At 34.0% G+C, this 22,170-nt stretch overlaps 1 protein-coding gene across 1 annotated transcript in view; it reads right to left on the reverse strand.

Annotated features, from left to right (window-relative positions):
- Window positions 1-227: 227 nt before the first annotated feature.
- Window positions 228-22,170, reverse strand: part of MMRN1 (multimerin 1) — a 76,093-nt gene continuing 54,150 nt past the window's right edge. The window contains exons 7-9 of the mRNA XM_025385752.1: window positions 17,956-19,944; window positions 3,099-3,245; window positions 228-1,852 (exon numbers count right to left, since the gene is read on the reverse strand). Of these exons, the coding sequence (XP_025241537.1) occupies window positions 1,431-1,852; window positions 3,099-3,245; window positions 17,956-19,944 (2,558 nt within the window). The 3' untranslated portion in view covers window positions 228-1,430. The remainder of the gene's footprint in view (window positions 1,853-3,098; window positions 3,246-17,955; window positions 19,945-22,170) is intronic.

Consider the following 22,170-nt stretch of genomic DNA (forward strand, 5'->3'; position numbering starts at 1 on the left):
AGGACTTAGATTGTTAGTACCAATCGAAATGGAAAATTATGGTCATCCTTTGTCCCAGAAATTCTCCATCATTGGCTATACTACTAGGAAAATTACTTAACTTCTATGTGCTTCTGATTCTCATGGGCAGAAAGAGAGTAATAATATGTAGTACAAATTTCATAGGTTAATATGAAATTCATTATGTTATAGTGATCATTAAACAAATCAATTCATAAAAAAAAGACTTACCATACCAAAACTTTTATTATTTTTACTATTACTTATGAAAGTCTGTTCTTCAGAAACATTTTGTCAGATATCCAAGGAATGTATTTTTAAGCATGTTCACTACAGTAATATTGTAATAATAAAAAATGGGAGACTACACAAATAGCGGATAAAGGATTAGTTAAAGAAATTTTAGCACATCTGTGGGAGGCAATATAGAGAAAGGATGGATGTGGGCTCTGGAGAAGACATGGCCTGATTCCAAATCCTACCTCCGCCCTATGAGCTCATGGGCCTTGGTCTCTGTGTCTTAGGTTCTTTAACTATAAAAATCATGGTAATAATGCCCACTTTACAAGGGTTATTGTGAGGAATGAGACGTCACATGTAAATTGTTTAGAAGAGAAACAGGGCATAGTGAGCATCCCATAAATTGTAGTATTACACAGATAATGACTTACCCTTTAGAAGAAGAAGGGCAGATCTGCAGGTACTGCCATAGAAGAATACTTATTAGAAAAATACTGTTTCCCCCTTATAGATGTTGTGTGGTGGTAAATGATCCACTCATATATTCTTAGACTTGAGTGTACATGTCCAACTACATGTCAATTACTATGTTATAATTAGATAATTATAGGAAGAGAACAATAGTTAAGCATATTTCAGATTTTCAATTCAACTTGCTTAATTTTGATTCTGAATGAAAATCTTAGTATGGAAAATTGATCAATTCAACGTAAAGAGTAAAAATAAAAGTTTACAAAACCATTTTCATTTTTTGAGTAATTTATTGAAATTTGTGAATCTAGAAAATGTATGTTATATATTTATATAGAGGGAATAACAAAAGTTAAGTGTTTTATTGGAAAGAAAACTGACTGATAATATGGTGTAATTACCATTTTATAATATTACTTTACATTGCAATGATTTAAAATGAAGAAATAAAAAGAGGAATAATTGTGCTAACAAATTCACTTTGTTTCATGTGCCACTAAATTTCTTTAGGATCAAGAACTCCTTCATATTCAGACATTAAAAAAAAATTCAAATAATTTTATAAAATAAACAGACATACAAGTTTACTCATATTAAAAAAAGAAGTTGGTTTTCTTTTCCTGTAGAAAAAAACAAAAACAGAGCAGATGTGCAAGCAAAGATAAATGAAAACACTGGCTGTTTCTCAATAAAGGTGATAGTCTGATTTTCATACTAACTTATGTACGATATAGTAAGTAACCACTAAATGTAGTCACAGGGGGAAACTTGGCCGGAATTGTTCCTTTTGCAAGTCGTAACCAGACTTCCTGCCCATAATTTAATTCTAATAAGGCATCCCCAGTTAAAACCCTATCACAGTGTATTTCACTGTTAATATTTTCAGACTCAAATGCAAGCTTGTCTATTCCATCAACCACTAAAAATCCAGAGATATGAGCACTGAATGACTCGATGGTATACTTGAAAACATATACTCCAAGATATGGAATTCTAAATTTTCCAGTTCTTGGGGTATATGAAGCTCCATAATTGACATCCAAGTTATTAAACAGGATAGGACCAGGTGTAGTCATTCCATATGTATGAGATGCAAAAAATGCCACCATAGGTGCATATCTGTAAGATCCTTTGGAAAAATCTGTTAAAGGAAAAAATGGCAAGAGTTAATTTTCATGTTTTTATCTGATTTTGTCTTTCCTTATATCTTCATCACTTTTATCTCAGTTACAAAAAGTCTTAGCAGAAGAGAAAGGCCATCCATAAAATTTAGCAAAGGTGCATGTGTCTCGATGCCTGTCTCTTCTCTTGGGCAAATTACTCTAAATTGCTTAGCCTCTTGGTGCCTCAGTTTCTCCATTTAGACCAGGATACAATAAAAATAACATTTGACACCTTCCTCACACAAATGCCTCAAACATAATTTGCATGTTGCTTTGATCTCCCGAGAGATAAAGGAATTCAAAGCACTCTATGATTATTATGGTTATGTCAGAATGTTTTAAAGCCCCTTGCAGGAATTGAAGCTGACATGATGTAGAAACAATTTTTCCGGCACCTTGTCAAGCAGTTTCTAAAGGCTAAAACGAAAACCATATAAAGTCATATTCACTGTAGCAAAGTAGACAAAGGCAATTTTCTGTGTAATTAATGCCAATTGTACTTACAAAGGCTGAGATCTAAAAACAGACTAAAAAAATTTGCATTTCACTATGCAGGATATTATTAAGAAAAAGCTGATTTGAAATAGGTTTTTTTGCAGTCATTAAATAACACATTTTTATGCTGCACATAAGTTTCTGTATAAAAATCAGAAATGGTGCATTCTTGAAGTAAATCCAAAGCACAATACTTATGAATTTAAATAAATAAAAATGCCATCTTGTTTTACTTAATACATTTGAGCATGTTCTACTAGTTCTCACACAGTCAAAATGGTACCATTAGTTTAACATTCACAGAAAACGTGTTACTAAGCATGTACTAAAGCCTCATTTAAATGACCATACCAGACATAAATCAAAGATGTATTTCTTTAACTACTTGTTTGAGGAGAAAGTGTTTCTATCAGTCAGATATATACATCCATATTTTTTTAGGATGCACAAGAGAAAAAAAGTTTGTGAGAGGGTGGAATTTTCCATAAACTGCCTCTATATAGCAATATTGAAAATTTCAACAAGTTCATGTGAATAAGAACTTGCCTAACAAAAAGACATTTTCACTTGTAAATCAGGTACATTATTCAGTAAGTTTCGGAAAAGTAAAAGGAATTGTCAAGTAGATCCAGATTAAGCAGGCTTAAATATTCATTCATAAATATTCTCAAAAAGTGTTTCTATTTATGACAATGAGCACGTCCAAAGATGCATATAGTTTTTTTTTACCTGGAGCTAAAGCATTTTCTTCCACAAGCTTGATAGTGCAGTTGTCACCAGTGAAAGGATGCCTGCAGGCACAGGTAAAGCTAGTTCTTCCATTTATACATGTGCCCCCATTTTGGCACGGATGCCTACTACAGCTTGAATACTCCTCTGTTACTGAAAAAGAATCAAGGTAAAAGAGAATAAAGTGACCTATTTTCCTGTTGATCTCAAATCGTAGTTTGCATCAGAATAGGAAAATGACTGAATTTAAGTAAGAAAAATGGGCTCCACAGCCCAGGATGCCTGTCGATCTGGTCACAGAACGTCATGCAAATCCCTCAGCTCTGATATCTCCTTCAGTAAAGTGGGCAAAAATCTGGGATCCATTACATTTATTGGTGTGAAATGTTAACATTCTTGTCAACTGCAGAACAGAACAGAATTATCTCAATACAGATCATGTATATTTGAAACTGGTATGTGATAAAGGTAATGCTTTAAATCACTGGAGAAGAAAAATATCTATTCAATACACGGCGCTAAGCTGGTATTTAATATATATAAAAATATAAATTCCACATATACAAAAATACTAAATATAAAAAATCAATATGATTGCATTGCAACAAAAAAGGAGAATATCTTTCTAGAGCTTTGAATTTTTTAAAAATTCTTTCAAAGCAAAACAAAGCAAAGCAAAGGAAAACAAAACCCTGAAACCATAAAAGAAAAACATTATCATGTTTGACCTAAGAATTAAAACTAGTTTGCATTGAGAACTACCATTCTCAAAGTTTAATAATAAGTAACAAATTAAAAGAAAATATTTTTAGAAGACATGGCAATCTAATGACTAATATTCGTAACATATGAAAAGCTCTGAAAAGAAAAAAAAGATTCTCCCCTTAAAAAATGGAAAATGAGGCTGGGTACGGTGGCTCACACCTGTAATCCCACCACTTCAGGAGGCCAAGGCATGAGGATGGCTTGAGCCCAGGTGTTTGAGACCAGCCTGAGCAGCATAGTGATACCCCATCTCTAACTTTTTTAAATAAAAAATAAATAAAAATAAGAAAATAGTCTTCACTTAAAGATCAGAAAAAAATAAGTTAAAAAATGGATAATGTATCAGTAGGCAAATCATTGAACAATACCGACAAAATCTCACTAAAAGTTTTAAAGTATATGCAACCTCATTACTAATTAAGAAATAATAAATTTAGCAATAATAACATTATTTAAATATCAGGTGGCAACATTTAAAAAGATAGAAAATATCCAGTCATGTCAATATAAGGGAACATGGGCCTTTTCATGCAATTCTGGCTGGAGTGTAAACTGCTATAGCTGTTAATAGGACAATGTGACAATATTTATCAGTATTAAAAAGGTTCATTTACTTTGAACCAAACATTTCTTCTGTCTGTATATATATACTCCAGACATACTTGTCCATGTGCACGAAGACAATTTTTCAATTCAAAATGATATCATTTGCATTCGTGGAAAATTTAAAGACTCCTAAATGATCACTGATGCAGAACTTGTTAAATAAATTATAACATATTCCCACTGAGGAATATTAGGCAGCAATTAAAGAATGAGGTAGATTCCCCAACAGGTTTGGTTTACTGAAGACAGAAAGTTACAGCTCACACATTACATATAGAATAATTTCATTTGTTGTGAAAGCTTCAAATTACGAATACGGTTATAAAGATAATACATAATTATGTAAATGCAGAAACAAGGTCGGAAGAATTCAGCGCTTACACTACTTGCCACAATTACTCTGGTGCCACCTTATGGTAATGATGTAGTTTACCATCCACTTATTTCAAATCAGGTGATTGCTGATGATTTTTAATTTAGAAGTTATTTGCTTTGTGCAATATTTTTCTCATGAAGTGAGATTTATAAATTTCTATATACATTCTATATATCTAAATTTTCATATACATTATATCCATATAATTGAAATTCACATAAAATGTGACCAAACTGTATGCCTGTATTATTAACATTTTTTGCAAAGCAAATATATTAATATTGCACTTATGTAATGAGAAATTAATCAGAATTATATTGATATATTCTCTGCAATATTCTATAAACTATTATTCCTTATTAATATTTTATAAACTAATATTCCTTATTAAGAAAAGTATTAAAACTATTACGTGTGTGCAATATCTTTTAACAAATATTTCAACTGGCTAACATTCCTTTAACCTCATTTTGCTGCATGTGAATAGAGAACTTTGCCTATTATTTTCCTGTGTCAAAAACATCAATGACTTTTCATTACCTGTAGTAATGTGAATATTTTGTATCAAAGCACTTGTTTCATTTATTTTTACATTCTCTGAATTTAGCATAGTGATCAACTCACAGGAGAGGTTTCAATTAATGCGTTTTACTAGGAATGTATCAATTGTGCAGTAGAATTGGGGGACACTAACTTACTTATGTAATTTGGTCAGCTCTATAATTTTAATTTTCCCAAATATAAAAAATCACACTCACCTGTAACCTTGGCCCTGTTCATGAATCAGGGATCAAAGCTGTGCTATAAGGAGAATTTAAGAAACTGCAGAAAAGAATAGACTTATCTGCATTGCTATTGGCTCTATTCTGAATCTTCAGGATGAAGGCTTCTGCCTGCTATTTAATGTCCAGGAGCAGCATTCCATTTTTTGCTTCTTTATGTTCCATTACTTTAGGAATGGGGTCTTGCCTTGCTCTAGTTCTTTGAGTTATTTCAGAGGGTACTATTTTACCCCTTTTTCCAATTTCTTTTTAGGGTCATTCATCTAGAGGAGGGCTCCACTTAAGTTTAATTGAAGGTCTGCATCTACTCCTGCTGTTACAGTAGCCCAGACTTCTTGAGACTGCACACAGCTTGCCTTCTAGGACATCTTTCATGGTGCCTACTGACTATCTGCCCAGGATGCCTCAGCCTCTTGTCTGTACCTGCTTCGACTGCTTCTGTTTTAAGTTCCTTTCTGTGCCTTTTTTGCTATTTTAGGTATGTCTGGACTTTCCAAGTCTCTGCCAAAATAATCACATTTTAGTATATAAAATCATGTCCATGGCACCCAGAACTGGACATATTGCACCAATGGAGCCCAAGCAGAGTAGGTTATGGTAGCAATTGCTAGTTACCCCTGCTGAAATGAACTTACACTTCTGTTAAGATAACACAAGCATTAAGTATTCATTGTCTATTTCTGCATCTGTATTACACTGTCTCATAACAGGTCTCCTGTGCTTTGATATATTGAAGCTTTCTAAAATCTCATGTTTATTTAATTCATTTAAACATGAATTTACAATTATTATTGATAATAAAATTTATCTTATTAGACATGAGTTACCATCTCTGTCCATAGAAACCATTCAGTTTTATTATGCATGAGATGTTTCAGCCACCCTCCCCATCTTTGTTATTATTTCCAAATTTATGTCTCATGCGTTCCTCCAAGTTATTGATAAAAATAACCACTAGAAAAGAAATACCTAATGGATTAGTGACAAATACAGAGCTTTATAACAGACAACTGAAGATTGGCTGGCACTGATTTTCCAACTGAAGCTATTTGTACTTTGTTATACAATGAGTTAGAAATCAACTTTTGGCTGGGTACAGTGGTTCATGCCTGTAATCCCAGTACTTTGGGAGGCTGAGGCGGTCAGATCACCTGAGGTCGGGAGTTTGAGATCAGCCTGGTAAAACCCCATCTCTACTAAGAATACAAAATTAGCTGGGTGTGTGGTGTGTGCCTGTAATCCCAACTACTCGGGAGGCTGAGGCAGGAGAATTACTTGAACCCGGGGGCGGAGGTTGCAGTAAGCCAGGATCACGCCACTGCACTCCAGCCTGGGCGATGGAATGAGACTCCATCTCAAAAAACAAAACAAAACAAAATCAACTTTTGTATACCACCTGACTTATTTTTCTCCTTTATTATTAAAATACTTAAAAAATGGTCAGGTGCCTTTATAAGTACCTACTCATATTTGTGCTTAATAGGCTACTTGTTATTGAATTACCAACAAAAATCAAACTCCAATAAAGCATCATTTTCTTTTTGACATCTTTCCTCATCCCTATGAGTAAATTACTTTAGTTCTCTCCATTTCTGCCTGATGCTCCAAAATCGTCTTCTTGAATTTATCACACTCAACTGTAATTGCTCTGGTGTCTTTCTCACTTCCTACAAGAGTATGAGGTCTCATGAGGTCAGGGATCATGTTCTCTATTACTTAAACTTCATATCAACACTTATTAGCACAATGCCTGACATATAGAAAATACTAGTTTTAAGAATGAATAGACAAATTAATAAAAGATGGAATAGAATACCACATTCTTATCAAATTTCAACCTTCTTCCCAGTTTCTCAAAGGTCACAGAGTTTGACAGTATGTTATCATTGTCATGTTATCCTAGACACATGAATCTATCTATGTATTTATTTATTTTATTTTTGAACTGGAGTCTTGCTCTGTTGTCCAGTTTGGAGTACAGTAGCGTGATCTTGGCTCACTGCAACCTCCGGCTCCTGGGCTCAAGCTATTCTCCTGCCTCAGCCTCCCAAATAGCTGGGATTACAGGTGCGTGCCACCACAACAGGCTCTTTTGTATATTTTTAACAGAGACAGGGTTTCACCATGTGGGCTAGGCTGATCTCAAACTTCCAACCTCAGATGATCCACCTGCCTCAGCCTCCCAAAATGTGAGTTTACAGTGTGAGCCACTGTGCCTGGGAGTGAATCCATTTCAGCAAACTTTCCACAACTTCTCTCCTTACTTTTCAATAACCTCTTAAACTCCTTCCTGTCCATTTTTTTTTTTTAATGGAGATCAGTGCAATTAGGTCAACAGTTCTTCCAATTCAACATTCTACCACTGTGCAAGTAGCATAACTGATATTTCATTTATAAGTTTCAATTTGTTCTGGTCTTTGCTTTCTGGACCCTAATATGTGCTCTAGTTATAATTTTCTATTAATCCTAGTTTCATATATCCTAAATGTTCATATTAAATTTGAACCAATTGGAGAGCACCTTACATTTTCAAAGCACCCTGTCTTTGCTAATATTTGTCATTTTTTTATTATAATTACTTGATTAATGTATGAGCTTCATCAGAAGAGGGGCTGTGTTGAGTTTATTCTATTCACTCAACTTTTCTCAGTGCTCATTCAGAACTTACTCAACCGGAATTTGATAAATAAATGAAGGGATACATTGTGTTGATGATTCCTACTGTATTCTTACTTTTATTTGTATTACATATAATGTTATCTATCATATACTTTTATTTTAATTTTACTTTATATTTCATTGCTTACTTCTACTTTAGCATCAAAATCTTAATTTCTTCATGTAAACAGTAACATTGTGAGGGCAGATAACTGATCTTTGCTAGGGCACAATGGAGTTTCCAACAGATTAGTGAGGGAACCTATCGTTTTGCCTCTCCTCCAGTTTTACAATACACAGATGAAAGCATTCTACAAATCTGCTTCTAGGTCATATGCCCACACAGCATTTGCACTTCTCTGTATGTTTCATCCTGATTCCAATGCTCTATAAAATGTTTTCATTTCCATATTAATGGACACATTCTAAACTTTCAGTGCTTTTATGCTTCCCCATTTGTCAAAACTGTTTATATCAAATAAGGTCTATCTTCCTATTGCTCTAGAAATATTTCATATGCCCATTGCCAGCAACTTTCAGGAATACTAATACTTATCTGTTTTTATTAAGTTTTCAAATTCATTTTTTTAATTATTAACATTGTGTCCTTTGGTGTATAGATGGATAGAAATACTGTTTCAAACCATGTTTACTGCTTCTCCTTCAAACCGTCAGTTTTTATTTTTGCTATTCTTTTTATATCACACCCATTGTTTCTTATACTGTTTTCTGGGATCTTTTTTCCTCAACCTTCATATATTACCTTAAAGCACAATTAGTTGTATCAGCAATCTTCAGCAAATATCTTAGACCTGTCCCAAAGGATTTACTTCATCCCTTGCTGTTAAACTATTATTTTGTTATCTTAAGCCATGACCTATGAAATTAAATGTTTTTGTTTGATGTCATAAACTGATTTATCCTTTTTCTTTAGTGTCATAACCATCAATCAAGAGAATAATTAAAAACATTGTCTGGAAAATACATTAAAATATGTTCAGTGTTCCTAGTCACTAGGAAAATGCAAAACAAAACCACAATGCAATGAGATATAACTATGCACCTACTAAAACAACATAAAAGATATTGACAATGTCGAGTGCTGGCAAAAATTTGGAGCAATTCTCATACATTATTCATGGAAATGCCAAGCGGTTAGTCATTCCTTATAAAGTTAAAACTATGTATCTTATAATCAAACTATGGTACTTCTGTATAATTATAAAAGAGAAACAAAAACTGACATTCATACAAAAACCCGAATGTGAATGTTTATAGCAGCTTTATCCACAGTAACGCCAGACTGGAAACAACCAAAAAAAGATCCTTCAACTGGTAAATAGATAAAGAAATTGTATATTTATACAATCTACTACTTATAAATAAAAAGGAATACATGCAAGAACATGGATGAATCTCAGATATGTTACATGAAGTGAAAGAAGCCAGACTCCAAAGCCTACACATATTGTATGAGTTTGTTTCTTAGATATTCGGGAAAAAATAAAATTGTCTGGGAAAAAAACAGATCACCAGTTGCCAGTGCTTGGGAGTGGGAACAGGGTTTAACTACAAAGGCGCATGAGGAAATTAGGGGTGGTGATGGAACTGATCTCCATCTTGATTATAGTGAAGGTTATATGACTATGTATTTGTCAAACCTCATAAGCTATCTATCAACATTAGTACATTTAACTAAATGTAAGTTATACCACAAACAAATAAACTCACATTGTTTCAGGTCCCTTAATTTCCTACCTAGGATTTCAAAATCACTAAGAATATTATAGGTCATCATCCTGCCTTTTTTGTTGTCTATAAAACTTATTATTTTACCAAATGTAACTTCCCAAAAGTAATCTCCCTGCTCTTTGATTTCCATTCCATCCCCATTAGCTTTTCTAACTGATGCTCTCATTTTCTCATATCTAGATGATTACAGCAGTCTTAACACCACTTTGCCTGCCTCTAAACAACCCTCGTCCATATAGCTGCGAAATATGCTTCCCTAATTACAATGGGATATAACTGCACAACTATTAAAATGATAAAATAAAAGATACCAATAGTGTCATCATTGTCTGTTAAAAGTCTCATATTTAAATATTTTTTAATTTTTTAGACAAACTTTTTGGGCAAAGTTAACATGCCCATGTGTATTTATGTGCACACAGGTAAAACACGGCCCTTTCATAAGTTGCTTAAGGGAGCGTAAACTGATACTCTCTGAAGAGAAACTTGGCAATATTTATCAAATTCTTTTAAAATGTGCATGGGCTTTGCACCAATAATTTTACTTCTTGGATGTTATCTTAAGGAAGTAAGATTAGAGATGTTCACAAAAATTTATTAGTGCAACACTATTTAACATAGAGAAAAAATTTAAACTGTACAAAAGTCAAAAATCGAATACAAGTTAGATAAATACTTAGAATATGCTGTGGTGTGTTGTTTCTTTCACATTCAAAATAGCTTCATAAAAACATGGTATTCATATGCACGTACCAAAACATCAAAAAAGTATAAAATATAACAGAACATAACACTGCTCTATAGGTATATCTTTCACTATCAATTTTTTTTTTTTTTTTTTTGAGATGGAGTCTCACTCTGCCACCCAAGCTGGAGTGCAGTGGCACGATCTTGGCTCACTGCAACCTCTGCCTCCTGGGTTCAAGCTATTCTCCTGCCTCAGCCTCCCTAGTAGCTGGGATTACAGGCACGTGCCACTACACCCAGCTAATTTTTGTATTTTTATTAGAGATGGGGTTTCACCAGGTTGGCCAGGCTGGTCTCGAACTCTTGGCCTCAAGTGATCTGCCCACCTTAGCCTCCCAAAGTGTTGTGATTACAGTGGTGAGCCACCACTCCCAGCCTCACTAGCAAATTCTTCTAGAAAAAAAAATTGCAAAGTTTACTGAGCCAGAGCCTTGCTTTCTAACTTGATCCCACTTAGGACTTAATATTTGTTGAATCAAGTTGAACAATTATGAATCATTATAACTTTCAAATCAAATTCATAATTCTAAAAATAATTCATTTGGGTCCTAAAACAAAAACTGCTTTAAAAAGTTTTAGCACAACATCTTAAGCTAATATGACCATGAATAATAGAAATTATATCTTTATTGTAGCATCCGTCTAGGAAGGTGTTTTACAAAGATCCTCTTGAGGTAAATCTGCAATTTCACATTTTCAAACAAACTTCCTAGTTCAAGTAAATGACTAAATACATGTACACATGATTGTGTACAAGCAATTTCTTAGTTGACAGTAAAGTCACTGAGTTTAGGTTACATATAAAAGGTAGTGTTGATGTCTCATTATTATTCAGATGATGATTTGGGATATTATGTATTTTTTATAACTTCCAATTTATTTTGGCAGGCCTGGAAAATGCAATCATATGCTAATGTCCACATCAGATGAACTCATCCTCCTGTCTCTTTTGTTTCTTCTTGATATTCTCTCCCGACTTCTCTCTCTCTAGTTACGCTTTAGAGGTTGCTGTTCCTCTGACTCTGCTCTTATTGAGTCCCCTGGCTCAGTTCACCCACACCCAGAGTTTCCAAACACCATTTTCATGCCAATACCCCTCAAATCTAAATTTCCACCCAAATTTCAAATCTTAACACTTGTTTAAGATTATAAAGTCTGGAAAGTAATTCTGAAAGGAAGGTTGATTAACTGTAAAACAATTGTTTACATTTTTGTAAAAAGTAAAAATATAGGTGTAGTTTAGAACTTTTATCATTCTGGCACAACATGCAATAATTTTTTTTCATTGATTGCTTTATTTCTACAAACACTGTGTCATAATTTCACTGGTAATTTGATTTTAGGGTAAAGACACTTGAGTTTAGATTTATTAATATTGATATCAATGGAGTGTCATGTGATATTTTCCCCTAAAACAATGCTGTCAACATAATCAGAATTAAAAAGTTCAAATCAGGTTTTTATCCTAAAATAATTATTATTTCTTTGGAGAGCCCATTTTAATCTATGTATAGTAAAACTGGCAATTAAAAAGTTAAAGTATGTTTTTCAGACTTCACATGCAGTTAATATATGACACAGCTATTATTTCTATGCTGTGATTTTTGTCAGGATGAAAATATCATGTTCACTTAGATCATTCCATAGCAAATTTACAATCTGTCATTTAATAATCCTGGCACCTTCCTTTTTGTGTTTGATAATAAGTTACAAAATAATACTATTGTGTACAATTTTAAATTCATAATATAGTTAATGACCAGTACAAAAATATATGTTTATTGCATTTAATTTACAGACAAGAATCAAAATTCGTTTCAAATCCTTGGTGTCAAAGAAATCATCTATTGTTGGGAAACAGCTCCCGTGATTCTTGCTTGGGAAAGAACCCAAGCATATGCAGTAACTGTGTAAATGGAACCTGGAATTCCTTCCCGTTTCCTTTTTCATGTCAGAGCAAATGTTAGAAATTTTGGTTCAGAGAATGCGATCATTAAACATCTGGGTTTCTGACTGTGCGCCTTAGATAGCCTGGCTACTTTACTGAGGACAAGGTGACGGAAAAGGTTGTCAATTTCGTCAGCATTCGCTCTTTAGCTGTCATCATCCTTCCTTATGAAGGGAATCATATGGAAATCTGGGGTAGTCTGTTCTTCTCACAGAGAGCCATGAACAAAAAGGAGTTCATTTACTATTCCCTTCAACACTGGTATGTTTTATTGACACAAACTGGGGAGGCCATCCCCAGCAGACAGGCCTCCTAACCAATTCTGACACAAAGAATATCTTTAAGATAATCTGCAGAGAAGAGTGAACAGAGCAGGCCAGAGACTGCTATCTTTAGAAAGGCCTACTTGGAAGGTTTTACCGTTGGTTAGCATCTGGGAACTTGACTTCTCTCCATTCCCTAACTGATAAGTGTCATTCACCATGCCCAGACTCTCTGTACAAACAATATGGCTTATGCTGAATATCTGCTTCCCTTCTGAGAGTCTGGGGTTTTGGTATGTCCTAGGCAGAGGATGCTAATGTGACCAACCCCCAGTAGAACTCTTGGGTGCTGAGTATCTGATGGGCGTGTCTGGGCAGAATTAATGTACACATGTTACTAATTTTGTGTATGTGTATGTGGCTAGAAAAAAAGAGCACACAGAAATGCTGTCCATCATGGGAGGGATAAACATAAAAAATGCTGTGCCTAAATTTTCCCCAGACTCAGCTTGTATCTTTTTCCTTAGCTGATCCTATTATGAACTTTTTGCCATAATAAACCACAGCTGTGAACACTATAGATGCACCAGATCCTAAGAGCGCTTCTATTGAATTACAAAATGCATACTTGCTTTTGGGGGACTTCTAAAACACATCATAAATTCTAAATTGAAGCAGATAGCTTTCAAAATTTAACTGGCTTATATTCAGCCATTTTGTACAGAAGATAACCTATTAGTTATCTTGAGGTATATTTGAAAATATTTTATAATATGGAAAAATCACATAAATAGTAGAAAATCACTTGGAGAAAACCACTTTTTGACATTTATTTTCAGTGCTTATCAATGTACATGTTTTTACACTGTCTTTATATTTTGTATCCTATTCTTTTTGATTTGTCGTTGTATGATAACCATAAGCTAAGTTATAAGCATATGCAGAGTTTGAAACAAAGTGACTTATCAAAGTAATAATAAGTAACAATGAAATGCCATAAGTTTGTAAATTATGTTGATGCATGGAAATATTAAGTGAAAATGTTGAGAAAATAAAAACATATACATTGAATATAGCTAAGAAAATTGCATCGTATAGCAATAACTTAATACACTATCGGCAGATTATATTCTTGATTCTCAAAATAAGCTTGTAAGGTTTGTATGTTATTCTTATTTTATAAATGAGGAAAGAAAGGTCTAGAAAAATAAATGACTTATTACAAATAAATACATTGCCAGGCAAGACTTGAACCCTGGTGTCCTGATTCCAAGTTCAGGGCTCATTAGTCATCACAATTGCCTCTATGCTGAGTCACAAAATTTAGAAATGTTTTCAATGTGATACAAGGCAGGTAAATATTCACTAGATTCTCATTTTTTTCTCTTTTAAATAGCATATATTCACATCTATTATAATTTTTAAAATTACATTTTAAAACACTACCAAATGTTTTATACAAAGTAACCTTTCTTGGGAGTACAGGAATAATTATTAATAAGAGAGGCTTATGAAGGAGGACTAAATTGGTAAACATTAGGGGAAAAGTTGAAATAAAAAGCCAATGGTTTTACAAGCAGGAGGTGCACATGCTCAACAGTGAGCTGCTGACATTGTGTTAAGGCAGGATTCAGCTGCTCTTGGAAGGGCAGGCAGCCAAAAGCTCTCTGCAGGGATAAGTCTGCCAATTGCTGTACAAACAAATCTTCAAAGATGAAATAAAAACCTCTTGGTGTCTATTAGAATATTGTTTAGAAACAAATCAAGTATTTAGCAATTGAACCAGAATAGCTTATCATCAGTGGCCTACTAGGAATCAGAATTAGCATGAATAAATGTAGGAATGGCTCAAAAGGAAGTGGCAGGGATGAGTACTCTGAATTTTGTCCTTCTTCGTCAGGCAAAGGAAAACCTTGTGACTGTTTGATGGTGACGTTCAATAAGTACCCACTGGCCATATCCCAGAAAAGCCAAACTGAAAAGTAGCACCTCTACTTCCTCATGTGCAGAAACAAATTATCAGTATTTGGGTCTTCAAGAAAAGAGACTCCCTAAAAATATCAGCTCTGGCCATATGGAATATTCAGATATGGCCAGACTGAAAAACATATGACGCATGAAACAGAAACAGAAAGAAGAGAAAGGCATGTGAACACACGCTACAATCTCTCTGAGCATGTGGTTGAGGACTGAGCCCTGAGTCTAGCTGGCCAGAAGCCAAGCTCTATCACTTACTAGTTGAATTACCTTAGGCAGGATACTTGAGTTAATGTCTCCGAGGGTCAGTTTACTCATCTTCAGAATAAATAATAATACTTACCTCACAGGTATTGTTAAATGAAGTTATGAATATTGGGAATTTTCACAGTGTCTAACATACAGTAAATATTAATGAATACTAACTAATGTCATATTATTACAGTATTAATATTATCAGGCTTCAAAGTAAGTTATCAGTTATTAAAATTAAGATTAAAACACTGTTTCTATTGCTTTTTTTCTATATACTGTACTTATTTTGCAAATGATGGCAGCTATAATCTGAATAATATGACTCTGAGATTCATAAGATGATGATAAATTATCTTCTGGCTTTAGTTATGTGGGAGAGCAATGTGCCTGTATAATACCTATATAATATCAAAGGTGAAATGAAACAGCCAAATTTAAGCAGTGTGTCCCACTCCTGGTGTAAAACAGGGTATCAAAAGTAGTAGTTTATTCTGCAATTGTTTGATTCTTACAAGAGAACTTAGCCTGAGTTCATTGGTTTCATCATCTTTCATAGCCCTTGCCTGCTGAGCTGCCCAGTGAGTGACATCTGTTCTATGACCCATGGAAGTCTGGCTGGCTTAATGGGCATGCAAACCTATGCACCCACTTAAAAGGGTCCCATACATTTTGTTGCTGGCCCGGTCTGGCATAAAATGAATATCTACCTTGCACATGGGAATTAGGCCTTTATTACCTTGACATCATTATTGGTATCTTCACTTAAAATAAAGAACTTTTATTTACTAGTTATTTTTGGTAGACAGGAACATAAAAAGTTCTATTCTCAGTAAATAAAGGAACAGGAAGCAATGTTATCAAAGCCTTATTGGAAAAGAAGAATCAAAACAGTTATTTCTTATTATTAGCTTATCAAGCTCAATATTGAGTCAATCACAAGTATCTAGATACAATTTTTATAAGGTTCTAACATGGATTCATTATATTATCAAAGTTTGAAAGTTCTTATGTTCTATAAATGTTTTTGCCTCAATTTATTTGAGGTTATTTCAATTTTATACTTACTACGAAAATAGCATATATATATGTTTAAAAAATGGCATAGCTTGCCTGATGTATGGTCACACATGCTGTATAGCTAATTGAAGATCATGATAAAGTGTCCACGTGAAGACCAAGAATAGAAATAGTATGAAAAAACAACTCCTTATATTTCCCAAAATTGTTAATGTAAGAACATCTTAGTTACTGTCTTTCTCTGGGAAACGTATAAGTCTAAATAGTTTGTTCTATGTTCCTACAGAAGTAAAATTAGTTCTATTAGTTCAGATTAATCTGGGGGAGTCATAAATAAATATACTAATTTAAATAATGGAGAGAATTCAACTCTTATTGTTATTTTTAATATTATCAAAACATACATTAAATAAGAGTCATATTATGTTAGAATAATGGTCATCCTTTGTAATGAAAAAGCAATAAAGTACAAAATTCATACAAATGGGCTATAATTTAACAACAGACTCATATGAGAAAAATACAGCCATTTCTTTTTGTAAGAATGAATAGCCATTCTTATTGTGAAAAGATTTTTCAATATTACTTATATGACAACCATATTCATAAAACACTTATTTCATACAGAGGTACTATTATGCAATTTATATGCACCACACAATTCCTCTTTCTTCCAAAATACATGCTTCTTCTTTGGTGTTTAGAACATCTGTTAATGGTACCACTATTCTGTCATTTCCCAAATTCAAAACATGGGAAAAGTCTAGGTCTCTCTCTTTTCCAAGTGTCATGCATTAAGGCTGTGAACAGATCGTGGTTTTTTTTACAGTGATGCAGTCTTCAGCATATCCCTACTAAGCACCTCAGCGAATCACCTATTGCAATCTCATCACCTAAAAGGAAGAAACTAAGGCCTAGAGAGGTGAACGTTTTACCTAGTGCTATTAACTAACACAGAAACTTACTAATACAGCTAGGATGAGAGTCAAGATTTCATGTTCCTCAAATCATTTTTCTTGACACTCTCCCTCTGTTTCTGTTTATGGGAGCTTTTCAACATTTCTCACATCTGCCTTAGAGCTTCCTCTATGCCTCTTGCCAATATTAATTCAGTAACATCCCTAATATCACCTCTGCAATCACACTATACACTATTGCTAGCTTCATGCTTTTGAGTTGCAGCTCTTACCACAACCAATCCACTGATACAAATTTTCAGACACCTACTCTTTACAAAATCATGTCTAAGCACTTAGCTTGGCATTGATGACCTTCTATGATTTACCCAAATCTATTTCCTGGACATTCATTGTCAGATCATCATTGAACAGATATTTACTGAGTTCCTATTGCATATCAAAATGAGCAAGTCTGGTCTATCAAAGATCTCCTTGCTTAACAGCTTTGTTTAATTACTTGTACAAAGCAAATTGTTCTATGGGAGCAAATTTAATTATTTTATAGAGGGCTAGTCAGAAAAATTTTAGAAACTTATAGCCAAATACACACTAGAAATATTTGTTTTGTATTGATGCCTAAAATACTGTAAGATAGATTCAGATTTAAATGTCAGTCATCTTCACAACTTGACTATCTACCCAAGTTCAGGTATGTTGTTTTATATTTAATGGTCTTGCTCAACTGTACAGATCTATTAAATATCATTTAAGTAAAAAGAGAGATTAAAAGTTACTTTTCAGTAACAGCTTACCAGGATATATTACGTTGTCTGTGTTTCTTTGAGTCCGGCCTATCAGGACAGTGGTAAGATTTACCGTTGGTTTCTTAAGCATATTAATTTTCTTCGGCAATGATTTTACTTGCTTTTTAGATTTGACAACATTTGCCAGACTACCAGGCAACGATTGATCTATACAACAAGTTAAATTAGAGAGGACAGCTTGAGTTTTTATTTGAATTATTGGTTCCACAAATTCTGTCAGACCTTTCTGAAGAAGTTGAATATCTGGCAGGGAACGTTTTATCCACTTAGGTATGGTAGCATTCAGTTCTGACACACTTGTAGAAGCATTGTGACACATTGTTAAAACTTCATGGAGAGTTTTGTTAAGCAAAAAGAAGTTACTTGAAAGATGGATGGATTTTGCTTCCAATGCCTTAAATCTAGAATTCAATACTTGCAGTTGAAGGGCCTGATCTCTCTCATTTGTAACCACATTGCCTTTTTTAAGTGAAATATAATAAGGTATGAGCGTCTGGGTAACTTTAGACTCAATGTCTTGCAACCGAGTTTCCAAATTTTTGGAAATCTTGGTGGCTAACAGCATTTTTTCTTCCAAATGACTCATATTTTGCTGGTATTTTCTCACTTGGGAAGTGGTTTCATTGAACATTTGAAACATCTTTTGGAAGTTGGACTGATTTAGTTTCTCATCTCTATGAATACCTGCAAGGGTCTTGGCAACTTGCAAAACAAAGTTGTATCTCTGATTGTCATTGATCAAAATCTGAATAGAATCATTCAGACGTTGGAACTGAGGAATAAATGTCAAAATAGTTTCCATATCGGAGGTACATTTATGATGGACCTCATGATTATCTTTAATAGTACTTAAAGTCTCTTTTAGGGCATAGTTATCTTGAATGAAATCAATAGCATTATTTACAATAGTCATTGTCTTATTTAGGCCATCTTCCATTTCCAAGGCATATTCATTGATACGTCTTTCTAAGGTATCATCACGACTCTGTACTTCATTTCTAAGTAAGTTGTGTCTTTTTGTAAGTTCTTTGATAATAAAATTTAGACTATTGACAGCACTAGTCAGATTTTCTATCTTTTTCCTTGTCACCATTGCTTCCTTTGGTTGTTCATATGTCATTGTCTGTCTGAGTGATGCTCCCTGCTCAAGCAAGGGTTGAAGGATCTCCATATCATAAGTCAAATCATTTAGTTGCTCACTCATTTGATCCATCTTATTGTCCATTGGAAACAGAACTTCAGCCAATGTTTGGTTTAACACATGTAAATTCTCTTCTGTGTCCTTAAGCTGAAATTTAAAATCATTTCTGCATTTGGATAACATGTCTTCACATTCACCTCTGAGAGACTCTTTCTCCATCTCTAAAGAGATGGTGAGATTGTTAATCTTGCTTTCTTGAATGTGCAAATCTTCAAACAGTTGCAGCATCATCAAACTCTGCTTCTTTATATTCTCATGCAAAGTAGACATGTATTCAGTGACATTATTGCTAAGTGACTCAACGGCTGGAACATTCTTCTGGTCTGATACCTGTTCAGTGGATAAAAGCTGCTCATGTACTTCCTTCAATTGAGAAAGAGTTTTATTGAGGGATTCATAATACAGAATGCTTCTTGAGTGTTCCTGTTCTAGAGCACCTTCTAAATGAGTCTGCTTTACTTCTAGTTCTTTAATAGGCTTCTCACATGTAACAGTCATTTCTTGCCTTACATTCACAATGTGATTCCTTAGATCTACTATATCAGTCAAAGTGGGCCGATCGTCTTGCATTAAAACAGACTTTTGCTGGGCTGCTATTGAAACCACAGATTCATTAACTTTTTTAATTATTTGCCTGGTGCTTTCAAGGTCCTCTGATAGACTTGATACAGTCTTGAAGAGCTGTGCTACGGTGTCTTGCATGTCATTTTGAAATATTTTAAATTGTTCTCTTACTATGTCTCTTACCAGTACATTAATGCTTTTGGATTTTAGATCTAGAGAAAGAAACAATAAATAATACATAATTTTCATTATATGAGACTTTAAGCATCTCTAAAAAGATTAAAAAGTTTGAAATTAAACATTAATAACATGTAATAATAAAAATACCACTTAACTACATTTACTTATAAAATTTTAAAAATTACTATAACTTACAAAAGGTGATCAATTCCTTAAATAATAAATCTGAGAGGAGATATCACTTGCAAAACATACTAGAACATAATAAAACCATAAAACTAAGGTCCTTTGGATGAAAGACATGAGGGAACTACTACTGACTTCAGTAATACACTGTTGTGTGTAATAATTCTAGGTCTAGTTTTAGTTTTGTATGAAAATAAATGGCTTTGGGCTTTCTGCTTTAGTAAATAATACCTGGTGTTAGTTCATGACTGTGTTATTAGGTTTCTAGTAATGAAGTTTCAGAGCTTATGCTTTGAGCTTATAAAAGCTAATAAATTGACTTCTGGGGAAAATCTTAATGATATTCTCAGATGAGGAAAAAATGAAGTAATATTCATAAGATTTAATACTGGTTTATAATAACAATAAAATAATAATAATGAAGCTTGGGAATTTCAAAATTAAGTCTTCCTCCAATGAAAATAGGAATTCAAGATACACCTGACATATTATAGTATGACATTAATTTTTAACAAAAAGAGAAGAGAAAACTTGCAAGTAATGAAACACATAGTACTGTCTCAAATATTAGAAAACATGGATTAATAGTAAGACATGATTGCAGTAGTCTCTAAACGTAGCATGAAAAAAAAGGAACAGGAAAAGTATACTGGACTATTCACAGTTATTAATATTCATAACTATTTAGAATAGAAAATGACTATTTAAAATATAAAAAAACTTGCATACAAAGACAGAAAACAGAAAAAAATACATATACTAGAGATCTATTTATAATATCTAGTGATGAAGTACACATAAATGGAAGATATGTCCATTCACATTCAAAATATAATTAATATGGCTTGGCTGTATCCCCACCCAAATCTCATCTTGAATCTTACTTCCCATAATCCCCACATGTTGTGAGAGGGACCCAGTGGAAGGTAATTGAATCATGGGGGTGGGTTTTTCCCATGCTATTCTCAAGATAGTGAGTTCTCACAAGATCTGATGGTTTTATAAAGGGCAGTTCCCCTGCACACACCCTCTTGCTTGCTGCCATGTAACACATGGCTTTGCTCTTTCTTCGCCTTCTGCCACGATCGTGAAGCTCCCCTAGCTATATGGAACTGTGAGTCCATTAAACCTCTTTTTTTTTTTTTTTATAAATTACCCAGTCTTGGGTATTTCTTCATAGCAGTATAAAAATGGATTAATATAGTTGTTACCAGTAGAGTGGGGAATGGTTATCAGTAGAGTGAGGTACTGCTATTAAGACACCTGAAAATGTGGAAGCGACTTTGGAACTGGGTAACAGGCAGAGGTGGGAATAGTTTGGAGGGCTCAGAAGAAGACAGGAATATGTCAGAAAATTTGGAACTTCCTGGAGACTTGTTGAATGGTTTTGACCAAACAGTCCAGGCTACGTGGTCTCAGATGGAGATGAGGAACATATTGGGAATTGGAGCAAAGGTGATTCTTGATATGCTTTAGCAAAGAGACTGGTGATATTTTGCCCCTGCCCTAGAGATCTGTGGAACTTTGAACTTGAGAGAAATGATTTAAGATATCTGGCAGAAGAAATATCTAAGCAGCAGAGTTCAAGAAGTCACTTGGGTGCTCTTTTCAGTTTTATTAATTCGCAAATATATGGCTTGGAATTGGAGCTTATGTTTAAAAAGGAAGCAGAGCATAAAAGTTCAAAAATTTGCAGCCTGATGATGAACTAGAAAAGAAAAAAAAAAAAATTTTCTGAGGAGAAATTCAAGCTGGTGGCAGAAATTTGCATAAGTAACAAGGAGCCAAATGTTAATTGCCAAGACAATGGAGAAAATGCCTTCAGGACATGTCAGAGTTTTCAAAGCAGTGCCTCCCACCACAAGCTGAGAAGCCTAGGAGGAAAAAAAGGTTTCATGGGGACCTTGCTCCATTGTGCTGTTTCAGGACTTGGTGCTCTGTGTCCCAGCCATGGCTAAAAGGGACCAATGCATAGCTCAGGCCATTGCTTCAGAGGGTGCAAGCCCCAAGCCTTGGTGGCTTACATGTGGTATTGGGCTTTCAGATGCACGAAAGTCGAGATTTGAGGTTTG

Source organism: Theropithecus gelada, chromosome 5 (assembly GCF_003255815.1).
Source record: "Theropithecus gelada isolate Dixy chromosome 5, Tgel_1.0, whole genome shotgun sequence".
In the NCBI taxonomy this organism is placed as follows: Eukaryota; Metazoa; Chordata; class Mammalia; order Primates; family Cercopithecidae; genus Theropithecus; species Theropithecus gelada.